Source organism: Phocoena sinus, chromosome 10 (genome assembly GCF_008692025.1).
Source record: "Phocoena sinus isolate mPhoSin1 chromosome 10, mPhoSin1.pri, whole genome shotgun sequence".
NCBI classification, from domain to species: Eukaryota; Metazoa; Chordata; class Mammalia; order Artiodactyla; family Phocoenidae; genus Phocoena; species Phocoena sinus.
Genome location: NC_045772.1, coordinates 6,100,082 through 6,117,295, shown reverse-complemented (window position 1 = coordinate 6,117,295; position 17,214 = coordinate 6,100,082). Strand labels below are relative to the sequence as shown.

The window sequence follows — 17,214 nt, the reverse complement described above, 5'->3', positions numbered from 1 at the left end:
TGAGAGGGAGGCCACAGGATGCAGCAGAAAGAAGACTGCACTGGAAGCCGGGCCTCCGACAGCCGGCCTGCCTCTGCCTGGGGGCGGCCCCCCGTCCCGGGGCCCGTTTTCCTCCCTGGGCCCCGGTGCTCAGCACAGCCTGTGCTCACAGGGGCAAAGCCTTGCCTTCCGGTGGCAAGCGTCCTCAGCTGGAACTCCACGGTCATGGCCTCGGGTCAGACACAGGCCCCTTCTAAAGTTTACCACTGGGCCCTGTGACCCCAGGAAGGGGTCCGAAGGGACACTGCTTTCCACTGGAGGGCAACATGCTGGCAGAGCATGGAGCCCAGTCCCCCAAGCGTTTGTACTCCACCGCGTGTCCAGGGCCGACCTGCCTCACCCCCGGTCTTGGAGGCTCCTGGCCTTTGTAAACAGACGTGGCAAGTGCTTGGAGGAGCGGTTTAATCAGTCAGGGAAGCCAGCGACAGCTGGGAGAAGACGGGGTGGAGATTAATATTTACAGTTGCTAAAGTACCCACAAATAGAAGTATATTTATCTTTATCTTTATATTCATATACACACAGTACTTAATTAGATGCTCTATCACGGGAAAGCAGAAATCTACAGCTTCCTCTCCCAGCACCTCTTTTCTGTCCCATCACAGAATCCTGAGAGCCCAACCGCACTCGCCCGTGTCCTGGGCCCACGGCCAGAGGAGCTGGCGGGTGTGGACGCCCTGCCAGCATCGACACTGTCTTATCACAGCCCCCAGACGAGCCTTCACCACCCCTGCTTCCACGGCCTGGCCTCCTGTCTTGGATTCTGCCTCTGAGAGCCCCCCGAGACATGGCAGCCATGCCCCTCTCTCCCCTGAAGCACCAGGCAAAGGGCACGTGTAGCCTCCAAAGGTCAGCTCTGCCCGGGACCCGCCTGGGCGGTGGCCGAGCGTCCTGGGTCCGGGTGGCGTCCGCTGGTGCCAGCTCAGGAGAGGGCGCTATTGGTGTCCTGGAAGGAGCAAGAAAGGCTGCCTTAAGCAACGTTTTCCCACGGGGGCGGCATCAGAGGAGTGCAGCCGGGCTGGGGTCTCTGCCTGCATATGTGGTCTCGCCCGCCACGGGCTGGCCAGCGATTCCTGAAGGGCAGACGCCACGGCGATTCCCAAGGCAGCGTGGAGGCCCACGGAGCCGCCTGTAGCTTCGACTGTGGAGGGGAGGAGCTCTCTCCTCCCCGGGTAGCCGGCACCCCACGCAGGGCGGCCGCACCAGTGTTACTTGTAGGGTCGCAGGAACCGGGACACCTTGGAGCGTAGCAGTTTGATGAAGGACCGTGGGAACATCTCCTTGGACTCCTGGGCTGTGTACTTGAAGTAGTTCTGGGGATGCGCCAACACGTCGAAGAGGGCCTTGATCAGCTTCTTGTCCTGCGAGACACGTGAGGCCAGGGTGAGGGGCCTGGCGCCAGGCTGGAGGGCCCTGGCCGCTCGCCTCTGCCATGCCCGGCGCCCTGGAGGGGCCTGAGGGTGTCTGCGGGGATGGGGGAAGGGGGAAGAGGCTGGGCTGGCTGGTGTGTTTCAGGGCCCTACAGACGCTTTGCCACAAATACTTTTTCGGTTTTAATAGCCTAATTGTTTTTTTAATAGTCTATTCGTTTTAACTCTTGTTGTTCCAGTCACATTTTATCTTCAAAGGGTGCGCTGCAAAAACACAACAGCCAAACCCCCCCAGGTTGAAAACCAGAGCACACGGAGTAGACAGCAAGGCTTTGGAGGCCAACAGGCCGGACTGGAAACCGCAGCTGCACCATCTCCCCGCTAGTGCCTTAGCCCTGGGAAAACGGCCCTGCTGCTCTGACCCTGAATTATTCATCTGAGTGATGGGGTGACGATCCCTCCTCTCAGGGCTGGGCGGAAGAGGAAGTGCAGTCCTGAGAGCCAAGAGCCTGGCCTAGGGGTGCCGCGAGGGTCCAGGCGGCCCACACTCAGGCGCCGTCCCTCACCAGCTGGGCACCCTCTCGGAGCCCAGGGTCATCACCTGTAAAGTGGGGCGATGCTGCCCTGGAGGAGAACCTCCAGTGACCGGCAGCCACCGCACCCCGTGCTTCCTGCCCCACGAGCTCATCGTCTCAGGCGGCCATCTTGGGGTGTGACTCGTCCCGGCATGTGTGAGCGGGCACACGCACGCACACGTGCACGCGCACACACACACACACACACACACACACACGCACTCCCTCTCCCATGTGTACACATGCACCCATGCCCTTGGAGACACTGGTGGAGTTCCTCCCATGTGCTGGGCGCAGTGCCAGGTGCCGGGGAGAGTGCTGAGGGGGAAGCCCTGTGGTTCCTTCCCCATGGGGGGGGGGCCGGGGGCCAAATAATCACAGGACAAACCTAAACTGCAGGTCTGACGGCCAAGAAGCGGGGGGTCACCTGGGGCCCTCAGAGCGCAACCTGGCTAGGGAGGCCCAGAGGATGGGACGCCTGGGCTGAGAGCAGCAGGGACGGGAGGACGTCCACTGAGGAGAGGATGGGGCGAGCGTTCCTGGGAGACTGTGGCCAGTGAGGTGGGGAGCGGAGGCCTGAGAGCCTCCGTGGAGGCAGGTGGTAGCTGTGCCAGGCTGGGTCTCGCTGGCCAAGGCTTGATCCTAAGAGATGGGAACACTTCTAGCTCTGAAAAGATGCTCCCAGCTGCAGGGTGGAGCTGAGGACAGAGGGCCGGGGTGAGGACGAGAGAGTCAGGCACTGTCAACAGGACAGAGTCAGAGAGGCCAGGACGACCCTCTGGTTCCCACTAAACAGACAGGTACCTGAGGAGGGCGACGAGGGGCTTCGTGCCCCGAGATCCCCAGGTATCATCCGGGTAGGGCAGCAGGGGGCAAACCTCTTGGCTTACAAACTGCCTACTGTGTGCAGGAGTGCTCCAGGCCTGGGCTCGGAGACTCTGTGAGCCATCCCAGTTTCTCAGACACGAGGCGGGGCTCAGGCAGCTTGCCTCAGACACCCAGCTGGGAGGTGGCAGCTGGAGCAGAAGTTAGCGAGGGACTGGCCGGCCCCGCTCTTACCCTCCGCGCCACCCTCGGCTCCCAGGCTGGGGGTGCTGTCTGCCCAGGGCTGGGCCGGGGCCCGACCCCCAGAGGCCAAGCAGGTCCCTGAGTCTGGCTCCTCACGGTGACAACCTGGGCCCTGACCCGACCTGTGCCCGTGTGTGACGGCCACAGCCCCCGGATGACTAGGTGGCTCTACTTCTCAGGACGTGGGCGGGATGAGGAGGGAGTGAGTCCCAAAGGCAGCGGAGGAGTCTCCTGATTTGAAGAGACCACGCTGTCGAGCTCTCCCCATTTCACAGATGAGGAAAGTGAGGCCGAGAGCTCATAAGGAACCTGCCCACGGGCACGTCAGCAGGTCCTGGCCTAGAAGGACACATGCGCTGGACCAGCCCTGCCCCTGGCTGCCTGCTCCCATCACCTTCTCTTCTCCTGTTATCACTCTCCTCTCCTCACTTCTGTGCAGGGCTGGGGTTGGGGCTGGGGGCAGGGATGGCCCTGGATCATCACAGGCCACCATCCCAGGATTATACGATCCCTTCCCATAGGAAAGCTAGCTCACTTTCAAAATTTCCTGGTGATGCTCCGAGGCGTAGAGCCGTCCGTCGCGGACGATATCTTCTATTAACTTCTGGTAGTCCTCTGCGAAGGCCACCGGTGGGGAAGGGAGGAAGGTGAGGGTAGAGGCTGAAGGCGAAAGTCCCTCCTGCCTCCTGCTACCGTCAGCCTCGGCCCTCCCCCAGGGCTTCAGACTGCGTGCCTTTGTCTCCTCCACCCACACTGGTCTCCTCCAGGTTTGACTAGCTAGAAAACCCCTATACAACCCTCAAAACCCTGCTCGGGTAGCACCTCCCTCTGGGGCCCACAGACACCACTAATAGTTCCCTCATCTGCACCACCCTGTCCCCCTTATGGGCCTGTCTGGACCCCACAGTCCCCCAAGGCTGGAGCTCCCTGAGGACGGGGAGGTGTGATTTGTTTCTGTGTCCCCAGGGCCAGCCTGGGTGCGCAGTGGGGCCACGCTCACCGTCGTAGGTGACATAAGGTACTTGGAACCCTTTGCCGCTGTTGCCTTCGTTGGATTTGAACTGGATCCAGAGCTTCCTGGAGCGGGAGGTGAAGGCGATGGGCCTCTCGTAGGTCTGGCAGGTCTCATAGGTGGTGATAGAGGTGGGTGAGGCTGGGGGCGGGGCAGGGGGCGGAGGCACGTCATGGTTGAGCTGCCCCAGATCCACAGCTCCTTACCGGGTCCCTGACCTCCTGCCACAGGCCTCTGGCCTCCCCACTCAGTCAGCCATCCAGCACCCACAGCACCCAGTCCCCCAAACACTCCAGCTCTCCAGTCCCCGCACTTGTTCCCTCGGCCCCAAACGCCCTTCCCGACCCTCAGCCCCAGTTCCTACCTGTCCCTCGGAGACAGGTTTCTGTGCCTCCTCCTCCAGGAAGCCTCCCTGACTGCTCCACCCCCACCCTACTCTGTCTCCTCTCTGCTCTGTGAACACTGTACTACAGCAGCCCTTCTCTATAGGGTTGTCACTGTCTCCCTGCCAACTGCTCCTCAAGGACAGAGCCCACGCCTGCACCCAGCACAGAGCCGGGGCTGGGGTGGGGGGTCAGTCTCCTCTCCCGGTGAGCAGACGAACAAGGGTGAGCCTACTGACCCCTGGGGTGCCTGGGGCTGGCCAAAGGGTGCCCCACTTCCTCACTGCTCCCTGGGGGAGCTTTCCTGAGGTGTCCTTGAGGTGGGAGAGGCTGGCCTCCCTAGAGCTCAGCTCTGTGGACAGACAGTGGAGGGGAAGGTGTGGACTAGGGAGGCTGGTGATGGGAATGGGCGGGGGATGGTCCTGGGCTGGGCTCTGACTGGCTGTGGGACGCTGGCCGGGTACCTTGCCCTTCCTGGCCTCCCAGGCCTCCCATTCACACACTGGGGGCCATTTCCTGCTCATCAGCTACACTGAGTGGGTACGGCACACAGTGGACAGGGCCCTCCCCCTCCCCCGTCCCCCCCCCCTCCTGCTCCTCTGGCTGGTCTCTGTGTATCAGACACACCCCAGGCCCCGGTGGGCGGACACATTTTTGTGTCTGTCTTGTCCCCCTCCTTCTTCCCTAACATTCTGACCTGGAGCTTGCTCCCTGGGGGCACTGCGGCCTTAGCACAGCAGCGAGGTCCCCAGCCGAGGCACAGGCCATAAGGGGTTCTACCCAGTCCCTGGGGGGGGTCTCAGGGCTCCCCACCTTTCTCGCTGCCGTGGCCATTTGGGCAGGCGCTCGTGCCCACCCACTGCTAAGGGGCTGGCTCATCGCTCAAAGTCTCACCCAGAGGCCCCATGGGGGTGGGGAGCTGGGAGGCTGCAGCTCACAGAGCAGGGGAGCGGTGCCCTGTGTGAGTGCACAGGCTGGCCCTTCACCACCCCTCCAAGCACAGAGTGGGGAAGAGGCCCTGCAGGGCAGGGGGTGCTCCTGGAGGCTCACCCTGGGCGGTGTGGCAGGATGCGGGAGAAATGGGATGAGAGACTGGCTTGTGGTCAGCATCGAGACCACACCTGACCAGGTCCTGATTCCCACACTTAGGACACACCCTAAGCTCTCCGGACCTTTCCACACAGCTCTGGAAAGCCCAGCCCCTGGGGTCAGAGGTGAGTGCCCCGCAGAGCTGTGCCGCGGGGGAAGGGTGGGCGTGTGGTTGAGGCCTCCCCACCGGACGGCACGTACCGCTCTTCCTCATGACCAGGACGTCGCCACACCCGTCCTCGATGGGCAGGAAGATCTCGGGGACCACGATGAGGATCCTGCGCTTGGGGGGCGGCGAGATGTGCCACACGCACTCGGCATTGGCCGGGTAGTCGCCAGGGTAGTTGGGGGACTCGATGTAGCCCGTGTAGTCGCCAAGCTCGCCGCCGCAGTGCTGGTCTGTGGGCACCACGGCCCGTGCCCTGGTCAGGCCCGGCTGGCCCTCAGCAGCCTTGGCGGCCCAGGGCAGGGCTGGTAGGTGCTCTGCCCCCTCTTTGGCCCCCCTCTACCCGGTCCTCCCCGCCAGCAGGCCAGGCTCCAGGCCGGTCTTCCCTCGGGGACCTCTCAGCAGGGGGCGGGTCCTCGTTCTGTGTTGGTTCTCGGAGGCCCAGCCCCGGGTGCCTCCATCCTGGGCTGCCTCATCTGGACCTCCGCGGCCGGGCCTCGTCCTGGCCTCCTGCCTGGAGCTGCTCGCCCCGCCGGCTGGCACGTCCATGCCCCCGCCGCTGCCAGCTCCCCGCCAGCCCGTGCTCTCCTCCGTGTCTCAGCCAAGGCCAAGTGTGCCCCAATGTCCCCTTTCTCTCCACTCACTCGACTGTGCAACCCGTTGTTCAACATCCCCTGAGTGCCCGCCAGGTGCCAGGTATGGCCCTCCCCAGGGAGCAGGCAGGCTCAGGGACCAGCAAGAGATATGCTTCCCCACCTTTGCAAGTCTAGCTAAGCCGTGCATCCTCAAAGAGGCCAAACGTGACTTTTTTTATGAGCTAAACGGTTCCTAGCTTAACTGCATAAAGGAAGTTATGCAAAGAAAACTGAGTGTAAATACTAAATATACATAATTTTCTCACACATTTTCATTTAAAGATCTCCGCACATCAAAATTTCTGGGAAACATTTCATTTTCACCTTATCATTCCAGAAGCTTCCCTCCCACTTTTCCCCCACTTTTCCTCATTAGGACGTTTAAACACTTAAAACCCTGCCTGTGCTGAGCTGCCGCAGGAGGCCGCGAGCCCAGCTGGGGCAGCCCGGGGAAGAGGGGATGGCGTCCACGTCGAGGATTAAATCTCCTTCACGGGCCATCAGGCTGTTCCAAACATGACCAGCAGCCCAGGAAAGGAGTCACTGGCTGGAAAGTGATTAGGGAAAGGGTAAAATACCAGAACGTATGCCCTAAAGGGCTCTGAATGAGAGATCCCTAAAGACAGCACCCTCTGGGCTTGCTGGTGAGGGGCTCGGAGATGACCTATTTCCCAGATTGTCTTACGCTGCCACGTTTCTTTTGGCTAAAACGGGGCTTCCTACAGACACAGGGCGGCCGTCTGGTCTCCCTCTTCCGCCGGCACCCTTGGTACACCCCGAGCACCCTGTGCCTTCAGAGCTGCAGCGTCTGGCGCGGGCGGCTGCCCCACAAGCCTTCTCGGCATGGGCCCTGACTTTTCCCTCCGCAGACCCAGAGCCTGGAGGGGGGCCTGGCCCGGCACTGAGGCTCAGGTGAGCCGTGGGAACCGACCAACCACGGCACGATCGGGTCGCTCCGTGGAGCGCAGGGGGCCGGCCAAGCCGGCCGCACCCTCCACACCAGGGTGTCCCACCGAGTGCATGTGCGGATGTGACGGGCCAGGGAGGAGTCACCGGCCTCCCGGTCCGTGTCACCGCGGACACGACCTGAGGTCAGGGCTCACCCTGCCCTCACAACCTGCCCCCAGTCCCCTCCCAGCACCCGCAGCTCCTCGGCCGTGGGAAAAGCAGCACCTACTTTTGCAGTGTGTGACGTTGGTGGAGCCGTCGAAGTCTGTGCTGGTGTTGCCAGGACAGGTGATGCAGTGGTTCTGGCCAAACTCGGGCTGGTAGGTGCCGACAGGGCAGCGGATGCACCGGTGGGTGGTGGTATCGTAGTGGTGGCCGGGGGAGCAGTGCACTGTGGTTGGGGGGGGACCGGTGGGAAAGGGCAGGTGGCATTCTCCCCGGGGCTCCCTGCCCTTGAGGGCTGATTCAGCACAGAGTTCAGGGCCCCTCACCATTGCCCGGTAACCTTCCACCACCCACGCCCAGTCCCTGAGTGGCCGATCCCTCTGCTCCCTGCCCCTGCCCGCAACAGTGCAGGGTGTGCTGTGGACCACGGGTTCTGAGCAGCGAGCCAGGCAGACCGAGCCGTGCCCCAGCGCCAACATCGTACTCCGGCTGCGTGGGATGCCCGTCTGTCCCTCCACTGGGGATGATAAACGGAAAGTGAGATGCCGTAGGGCCGGCTGTGGAGGGAGGCGAGGGAAGGCGGCACCGAGGGGACCGGCGTGGAGACCCGAAGAGTGCGGAGCTGGCCCGGAGGTGGGCCGTGTCTGTGCCAGCTGTGGCCGGAGCAGAGGTCGGGGGCCACGGTGAGGGCTGGGCTTTCCTCTGAGAGAGGAAGGCCACCTGGAGCTGCCCCGTGTCCCCGGCTGCTGCACTGGGGGTGGGCTCTGGGGGAGGGGGGGGTGGAGGCCCAGGCAGGCCAGGCCAGGGCCATCGGGGAGGGGTGGCGGTGGCCTGGGTCAGGGTCACTCTGCGTCTGTTTATTTTTTATTTTATTTTTGGCTGCGCTGTGCGGCATGCAGGATCTTAGTTCCCCGACCAGGGATCGAACCCGTGCTCCCGGCAGTGGGAGTGCGGAGTCTTAACCACTGGACCGCCAGGGGAGGCGCAGTCGGGCTGTTTAGAAGCTAGAGCTGCAGGGGCTGCGGACAGACTGGGTGTGAGGTGAGGGGGAAAGAGCGCTTAGAGTGACGCCAAGGCTCCCGTGAGCACCTGGCAGGAAGAGCCGCCGTGCACCGGAGGGGAGCCTGGACCTGTGGAATCTGAGATGCTTGTTAGATACGATGTGGAGCTGTGGTTCTGGCCAAACTCGGGCTGGTAGGGCAGAGGGCGGGAGGGCAGAGTCCAGTTCAGGGGAGAGGCTGGACGGGAAACAAGCTGGCGGCACCCGTGCAGAGATGCTACCTAAAGCGAGCAGATGAGTTTATCCAGACTCAAGAGCAGCGCATGCAAGGGGCCTGGGACGGCCCAGCACTTGGGGGCGGGGCTGGGGGAGGCTGAGCGGGGCCTGGGGCCCAGGCGGAGAAGCGGCAGGAAGAGCGCCCCAAGGGGGCCACGTCCCAGTCTCGGGAGACGTGGACAGAACTGACTTGGGCTCCAGCAACTCAGGGACCCTGTGGGCCGCCTTGATGGGAGCAAACGCTGGGCGGGTGTAGTGCGGTGACAGTCGGACTGGCTGGCGGGGATTCGGAGAGAATGAGAGGAGAGGAAGTGGAGTCTAGACACTCCTTCTGCGAGGCTAACGGTAAAGGGGGGAAAACCTGGCAGGAGCCGGGGGAGGTGGGCTGGAGAGCTGGGGGAGATTCAGAGTCTGTATGTCGGGCCATCAGCAGGTGGGGAGGACTGTCCCTCCGTGGAGAGTCGAGCCTGGGGCGGCGGTGCAGCTTCGGTGGTGTGGAGGGGAGGAGGGGCCGCACTGCAGGGCCCTGGCAGCCCTGACGACCTCTGACCTCTGACCTCACCCCACTGCCCCTCCTCACCTTCCTCCCCTCCCAACCTTCCTCCCAGTGCCGCTCAAAGCCTCCCCAGTGTCTTGAGGAGCTGGCGGCGGGGGGCTCAGAGCTCCAGGCTGGAGCCTCAGCGCCTGCCTGGCTCTCTCATCCGAGCCCTCAGGCAGGCCTGTGCTGGACCCCCGCCGTCCCTGTCCCCGTGTGCGGCACAGAGCTCGTCACCAGCGTCCACTGCTTGAGGCTCCAGGCTCCTCCTCTGACCGTGGAGGTTTGCCAGGGCAGGAAATGAGGGGCATCCAGGGAAACTGACCCTGAGCGGAGGGGTGCGTGGGGGAGTCCTCACCTTTGGCCTCACAGTCTTGGAAGGCGGCTGTGCCCTCGTGCTTGGTGAGCAGTCCCCCTCCACAGGGGAAGCAGCCCGTGCGCCCAGGCTCAGGCTGGTACGTGCCCACGGGGCAGGCCTGGCAGGGCCTGAAGCCGTCGGTGGAGAAGAAGCCTGGAGAGCACTGGCCTGCAAGTCAGAGGTCACGGCTCAGGCTGTGGGGCAGGGCGCCTCGGTCCAGGCGCGGCGCTCAGCTCAGCCCTCACCTGTCCTGGGAAAGGCACCAAGGCACCAAGGCGGGGGGTCGTGTGGTCTTGGTCAGGCCTGGCTTTTCTCCTCCCACCAGCTAGAAGGGCCGTGGGCTGAGAAGTGGCCTTGCTCCAGAGCTGAGAAGTGTGGACACCACATGCGGAGGTGGGAGGTCATGGAGGCCATTTATTTAGGGGGCTCTGCCCAGGGGGCGGGCCACACTGTCTTCACATGAGGACCTGGGGCTCTTAAGCTCCAGGCTGATGCTGCCTTGTCTATCTGCCTGGCTGGGCCTGAGCGGAGGGAGGGGACCTGTGAGGTCCCTAGGGCACAGCTGGGACAAAGGGAGGAGACAACACGTTCCAGCAAGAAGCCAGGATGTAGAGGGTATTCCGGCGCTGAGCGAGGCATGGGTTTAGTGCCTTCTCAGCCCCGACCCTGGAATTCTCTGCTCCCTCAGTGGCCTCTCTGTGCTCTCTGACAGGTACTACCTCCCCTGGGGCACAGACCACACTCCTGGAGGGGACAGGGGCCAGCCTGCAGGGACTCAGGGCTGGGCTCTGATCTCTTCTGTCCCCCAGAGAAGGCTGGAGGTCTCCGCCACCCTAAGGGTCCCACTCACAGCACACCTTTCCCCATCCATTCTCTTGGGTGAGCCCCACAATGGCCCGGGAAGGGAGGCTGATGGGGGGAAGGCTACACGCCCATTTCGCAGATGAGGTTAAGTGGGGGTAAGTAAATGGAAAAGCTCTTTGCAAACCAAATTGTGCTCGGTAAGTTGAAAAAGCGCTCTGCAGACCATCCACAGGCCAAGTGTAAAGTTCTCTGTGTAGAGCACAGTTCTCCCCCAAGTATCTGGCCGCACTCCACAAAGCATTTCGGCAAGGATGGGTGCCCCATGAGGTGTCACGTGTTTGGTCAACTATAAAGCACTACGTACCTCCGCTATAAGCTGACCTGTAAATTAGCAAGTGGTAAACTGTAAAGTCCTTTCCAACCTGCATGGTGCAGTTTTAAAGGCACCAAGTGCAGCCCAGCGCCGGCTCACCGCCACGCACTCTGACACATGCACTGTGGGTCTGCAACGCACTTTGTAAGTGCAGCTGCGTGGAAGTCCTGACAGGCTCTGGAAACGGCAAAGAGCTTTACAAAAGACCACGAGGCACCCGGGCCTTTGCCTTGGGAACCTCGGTGGAGACGGGAGGTGCCCTGTTCCCCCACCCCCGCTCCTCTTTGCAGGGAGGGCCCCTACTCGCCTCCACACTCGGATATGTTGCGGGCACCGGCCAGGCCGAGCCCGTCGCTGCTGGGGCACGGCGTGCAGCTGAGCTGGCCGTTCCCGTCCTGGTAGGTCCCTGGCGTGCACGGCACACACTGGCCTGGCTCTCCGCTGAAGTAGGTGCCAGGCCCGCAGGCCACTGCGGAGGCAATGTGGAGAGACTGCTGGGGGCAGAGGTGGGGAGATGCGGCCAGGCGGTCTGGCCGTCTGTCTGCTGATGCCTCAAGCCCAGGCTCTGTCCTTCCACATAGGGCCCAGCTCTCGCCCCTGTGGCTCCAGGGGCACAGAGGGGCCCAGACCCATCCCAGAGGAGCCAGGCGGCGGTCATCTGTGAGGACCCTGCCCTGGTCTCATGCGCCCTCCTGGCTGCTGCTACTCAGGGTCCCCTGCAGACCCCTCGCCTCAGCCCTCTCGTAAGCGTCTCTGCAGGGACTTTCGTCCCCTCTCTGCTCCACGTGCCGCCCTCCAGCCCTGGGCCCTCGGCCTGTGTACCAACGGCCTCCTAGATGCCCCACAGTCAACTTCGTCCATACCAAGCTCCCCTTTCCTTCCCCGTGTGGCGGAGCTGGCACCTGAGGACGTGGGGCTCAGGTGCAGAGGGGCTGGGGGAGTGACAGGGGCCTGGGGGCTGAGTATACAGGGATGCTGGGCTGAGGAGAGCCAGCGTGGTTGGCTGCATTGGCCATGTAAGCAAAACTGATGAGTAAGTAAGGGAACTGACTGAGAAGATAAGTTAAGTTGAAAGGGAGCTGAATGCGTCATGGGACAAGATATTTAGAAACATGGAAAAATAACATGGAAAAAAAAGTTAGAACGAATACTGAGGTACTGAATTGGAGGTACTGGTATGAACTCATGGTTTTATAAAACACACACACACACACACACACACAGAGCTACAGGAATAGCATAGGTACATAGGTCTCCATGTAATACATGCATACCTATACTTTCTAGTTCTGTCCAATGAGAGGGCAGTGACACTCCAGTAGCAATGAGTACCTCAGCTCTCGCTTTCTACACACTCTCCTCCTCTAAAAGGAACAGGGGTCCTTGGAGTTTTGGCTCATTCCAAGGCAGGGGAAGCACAAGCTGAGTCTGAAACATCTTTAGTGCCGGACACTCAGCGAGTGATGGAGCCATGTCGAAAGGACACAGGGGCCGAGCTGATGGCGCGCCCACTGGCTGAAGCGGGGACGACCTGAGCACCGAACTAAGTCACCTTAGGAGTGGATTACAAGCCAGTGAGGAATCTGTGAGTCCACACTGACATAAATGCATAGATATATAGATACATGCCAACATGTGGGAGAAGGGAAAGCTCTCTCTTGCACTAGGATGTTAGTGAATGCAGGCGGGATGACAGAAGTAGAGAACACGGCTTGGCAACAATTGTAGAGGTGGCTAATTTGGCGGCTGTCAGCGAGTGGATGGTAGTTTGATGGGGAGCGGGGTGTCGGTGCACACTGCAATACATCCCCATGAAATCCTAATCCATTGCAGAGGGAAAACGGTGAATTAAGGTGGAGGAACAAGTGGTGGACCAGGGCAATACCCTGTGCCTCCTGACGGGGGCGCTGAAGAGCAGACGTGGAGCGTGGTTTTCCTGCCAAGAACGCAGGCCCTGAGTCTGTCTGGTCACCAGGAAACACCAGACGCAGCTGAGGGTCACCTTACAGAACTCAGGGCCAGCCGGGGGCAGGACAGGAGAGGCAGGGGAAGAGCCAGGAACTGCTCCAGATGAAGGATTCTGGAGACATGACCACTAGACACAACACGGAGAGGAAAGGGATGCTGTCGGAAGAGTTGGTGGAATTTAGCAGGTGATGTAAAGGCACACAGCACGCCACACGCACGGGAAAGCATGACGGCGCGGATGCTGTAAGACATCGCGGTGGGGGGGATCTGCGTGAAGAAAATACGCAAGTTCTTTGTTCTGTCTGGCAGTGTTTCTGAAAGTTTGAAACGGTTTCAAAATAAGTGGCTAAAAATAAAAGAATGACATCCCCGAGTCCCTCCCCTCCCCCCTTGCGGGGAAACGGCGCTGTGTCCACTCCACGGCCCCTCCCCCCACTCCTAAATCCCACCTCCTCTCCAGCGGCTCCCAGCCTGTGTCTCCGGCCCAGGCTACACTCTGTGCTCCAGATCTGTGGCTCCAACCTAGTCAGCGCCTTCACCAGGACGACTCAACGAGCGTCTCAGACTAACAAGGACAGGTGGGACCCCCGCCTCCGCCAGCCCCCTCCCCCAAGTTTCTCCCAGATCTGAAAACAATGCCATCTCTGCCCAAGTGGCCGGAACCCTCGGAGTTGTCCTTGAAGCCTCCTCCCTCGCCTCCCTCCCCAAAGCGTGCTCACAATTTCTCTCTTCCTTGTCCGCCTCTCCTGCAGCCCCTGGTTCCAGGCTCTACCATCTCTGGCTAGGTCTCTGCTCTGCTGCTCCCCACTTGGCCTTCCCACGGCAGAAGGCGAATGAGGCTGCTGTCGGCTCAGCGCGGGCCAGTACTTCCCAGCGCGCCCAGGGCAGCACTGGGGCTAGCAAGCCCTCATCTGGCCTGTGGATACGCTCACCCGGTGGCTGCCTGCCTTCTCTCCCACGTAACCGTCAACCCCACTAGAACCAGGACTCTGTCAAGTTCACCTCTGAGCCACCGGGGGCTGTCTCTAAACCTGTCCCCTCTGGATGGGGGCCGGTCAGGTCCCCAGCCTCGTTCACTGGACCTGGCCGCCCTGCCCACGGCCCCTGCGGTGGCCTGGCCTTCCCTGCGCCTGGCAGCACCACCCCCGCCCCGCCGGGGGGGCCCTCAGCCTCCCGGGCATCTTCACTCTGCTCCCCCTCTGCCCTCAGCTCCCACATGCCTCCGCTGGGAAGGCTTCTCGAGCCACACGGACTGGTCCCATGCCCCTCACACCCCTCGGCTGGGGCCTTGCTGTCCCGCCCCTCCTCAGGACCGCGGGCAGGGTCACACGTATACTCGGTCCTGGCGCCAGGGGAACGCTCTTTAATGCCAGCCGTCACGTCTAAGTGCTATGGCACTTCTCCCCGGCAGGCCTCCTTGTCTCCCCCTGTCCTGGCCTGACGTGTCTGTCTCCCGTGGGCTCTTTACCTGGGCCCACACGGAAGGAAGGACAGAGAAAGTCTGCAGGGCGACACTGGAGTGGCTGAGGGCAGGGACTCACCGCATTTGCCGTCCTGCAGCACCTGGCCTGTGCCACACGTCCCCTGGCCCTCCAGGGCCTTGGCCGGCCGCTGGGCCACCTCGTACTCAGTGCCTGCGACCTGGACGGAGAAGTGCTGCCGGCTGATGGACTTGCGCAGAGTCTTGACGGCGGTCTGCAGGCTCTGCTCCACTCGCCTCCGCAGGCACTCGGCCTCGCAGGTGTCTGCAGGGGCGGGCGAGACCCGAGCTCGCGACGCCCCGCCCCGCCGCTGCGAGCCGTCTCTCCGCCAGGCTGCCCTGCCAGGCGCTGCGCTGGGCCGCGCCTCTGCTCAGAGCCTTCCCGCAGCGGCCCCGGGCCGAGGCGCCCTTGCTGCGAATGTGTGCCAGCAGGAGACCGAGGCTCCAGGAGACCGAGGCTCCGGGAGGTATGAGCCGCTCAAGGGCCCCGCAGCAGATCTGAGTAGAAGCCCGGCCTCTGCCACTGCAACACGTCCCCTGCCCAGGGCACAGCTCACCTCAGCTCTCATTTACAGCCCAGAGGGAACTGCTGGTGTGAAACACGAGCCAGCATCCCACAAGGCCCCTGCTGGAACCTGGCAAAGACAGGTCCTTGGCCCAACGGTCCAAGCCTGGGGAGGCTGCAGGCATGGGCCCTTCCAGGCCCCGGTGAGGGCGTGGAGCAGTGGGGAGAGGCCTGTGGCTGTCACTGCGGGCCCCAGCCCCACTCCTCTCACGGCCCCGGGCCTCCTCTTCCACCCTGGGCTGGGCAGCTGCTCTGCCAGGTGCCCCGCCTGCCTGGCTGGCCTCCACCTCCGGTAGCCGTGGCTTGGGTGGGAGCCTGGCTTCATGCCCAGCAGACCTCCCAGTCCTCTGTCCTCGCTGAGGTCCTTAGCACCTCCTGCGGGGACTCCTCACCCACCTGAGGCCTCTTCCATCTTTGTCTCAACCTCGAACTCTGCAGTGATGTGGGTCACCTCCTTGGATGGGGACTTTCGGCCACGGCGCCTCTTCTTGGAGGAGTCACACTTGAGGGTCACAAAGGTCACGTGGCAGTTTTCTGGACAAGGAAGGGGCCACTGTGGCAAAGGTGGCACGGGGCGGGGAGCACGGTCCTACCTCACCCTGCACACAGACTGCTGGTGGCCAGGGTCCCGCCCTGCCTCAGAGTTCATGTGCAGATGGGGAAACTGAGGCTGGAGAAGGCCAGGTCTCAGGAGGGGCCGGGGGGGCTGAGCCAGGCCCCGCACCCAGCCCTCCCGAGGCCATCGCACCACTGCACGTGAGGCGCTTCGCGCATCTTCCTTAGCAAAGCCGTGCGGCTCCAGCTCGGGGCCGCTCGGCCCACGTTAGGCCTGCTGGGTGCCGAGCTTCGTCAGGTTTGAGGAGGAACCCTAAGGTGTTCGGGAATCTTCGTGGAAACAGAGCGGGCATGCTTTCCTCCTGGTCCGCTCCCCCAGGCTCTCCCCCAGGCTGGAACACCCTTCTGGGCCACCCTCATTCTAGAGAGAGCCGCTGAGTGAGCCCGGGGTTCCTCCCGTTTGGACACGACCACGCTGCGCGGAAAGCCCTTGCTCTGGGGGAGCTCATTTAACCCTGTGTGAGGCGGGCCGATGGACCCCAGGGATGCTTTTCCACTCAACTGCTGGCTTTCTTCCCCAGGGACACCACCACTGTCTATGGTCCACCAAGCGTGGCTCCTGGGGCTAAGGGACCACGGTGGTGAGGACGAAGAGAGGCCCCTACCCCTGGAAACCCAGTCCCGCTGGACCCTGGGCTCCCAGCCCCCAGGCCTGGGGACCTCCCCCCGCCCCCCGTGTGGGCGGTGCCAGGGCGGCCCACTCACCCAGCAGCAGCTGCCTCAGGGCCTCCTTTGCCGGCTCCCGGCTTCGGGGCCGGAGGTGGCACTTGGCATCTCGAATCTTGAACCGGGCCTTCTGCCTGATGAGGGTGGCAGGGGCACCTGGGGAAAGTCCAAATCCCCCCAGGTGGCGGCCTCTCCCTTGGGCAGGGAGGTGGTGGGGCCGGGGGCTGCGGAGGGAGTGCCTGAGCGTGAGGGGTCTGCCAGGGGGACAAACCCACTGGGAGCCGTGGGTGGGGACCTCTGCCGCCTTGTTTCTCTCCCTGAAAAAGGTGCAAGGGTGGACGGTGGGGTCATGCTCGCCCCAGGGGCCATCCAGCCAGCGGTCGGTGGAGGAGGAAGGGCAAGCCTCCTGCCTTCTCCCCCATCACCAGAGCTACTTTATGCGGCTGGTGCTTTCAGGAAAAGGGGCGGCACGGACGAGAGAGGGAAGCAAGGAAGGGAAGGGGATTTGCAATGATACAGATGCCAGAGCCGCTGATTCCTTCCAAGAGCAGAGCAGACCCTTGGACCAAAGAGTCCTATAGTCACAGAAGCTTAGGATTACATCCTGTACGTCTTAAGCATGTCATTGAATCCCGCATCCTGAACAGGAGAAGCTGTGAAGCACGACCTCCTGCTGGCAGGGGAGCTGGCTGTGTCCCGAGGTGCATGGGAGTGTGCGTGCCTCCAGTATTCCTGGGGGGCGGTGGGGCGGGTGGGTGGTCTCCCAGGGGAGCGCCGACTCTGGGAGTTTTTAGAACCTTGTGGCCGAGGCAGATGTGACTCCCTTCACTGAAATGGAATCTGACATCCATAGACCCATAGCACTTTGGGGTCACTAAACCACTCTGGAACCGTGGCCCTGAGCCAGAAGGGCCCTTCCGTGGTCCACTGCCCTTGGGCTGGGACTCAGCTTACAGCCTGCTTGCTTCTGGGTCCTGGCCCTGCTCTTAGCTCCCTGGCACCCTGAGCCATACTGGGCAGGCCCCAAGCCAGGAGGCCTTCCCTGGGCCATGCCCCTCTGTCTCCCCCTGGCCTGGTGCTGGACGGAAAGTCAAGGGGTCCCGCAGGTGCGTGTGGTGTGGACA

The 17,214-nt window shown here is 62.5% G+C and overlaps 1 protein-coding gene across 3 annotated transcripts in view; it reads right to left on the bottom strand.

Moving 5' to 3' along the window:
- Positions 1–521: 521 nt before the first annotated feature.
- The window catches only part of SCUBE1 (signal peptide, CUB domain and EGF like domain containing 1), a 130,328-nt gene continuing 113,635 nt past the window's right edge, over positions 522–17,214 (bottom strand). For 2 of the 3 annotated variants that reach the window (XM_032647262.1, XM_032647263.1), the window contains 10 exons: positions 16,130–16,246; positions 15,206–15,343; positions 14,306–14,509; positions 11,104–11,265; positions 9,620–9,787; positions 7,515–7,676; positions 5,738–5,935; positions 4,053–4,205; positions 3,588–3,667; positions 522–1,400 (listed from right to left, as the gene is read on the bottom strand). In XM_032647262.1, the coding sequence (XP_032503153.1) occupies positions 1,248–1,400; positions 3,588–3,667; positions 4,053–4,205; positions 5,738–5,935; positions 7,515–7,676; positions 9,620–9,787; positions 11,104–11,265; positions 14,306–14,509; positions 15,206–15,343; positions 16,130–16,246 (1,535 nt within the window). In that variant the 3' untranslated portion in view covers positions 522–1,247. Of the gene's footprint in view, positions 1,401–3,587; positions 3,668–4,052; positions 4,206–5,737; positions 5,936–6,608; positions 6,885–7,514; positions 7,677–9,619; positions 9,788–11,103; positions 11,266–14,305; positions 14,510–15,205; positions 15,344–16,129; positions 16,247–17,214 lie in introns of those variants that run through there. The other variant, XM_032647264.1, reaches the window with a different exon arrangement.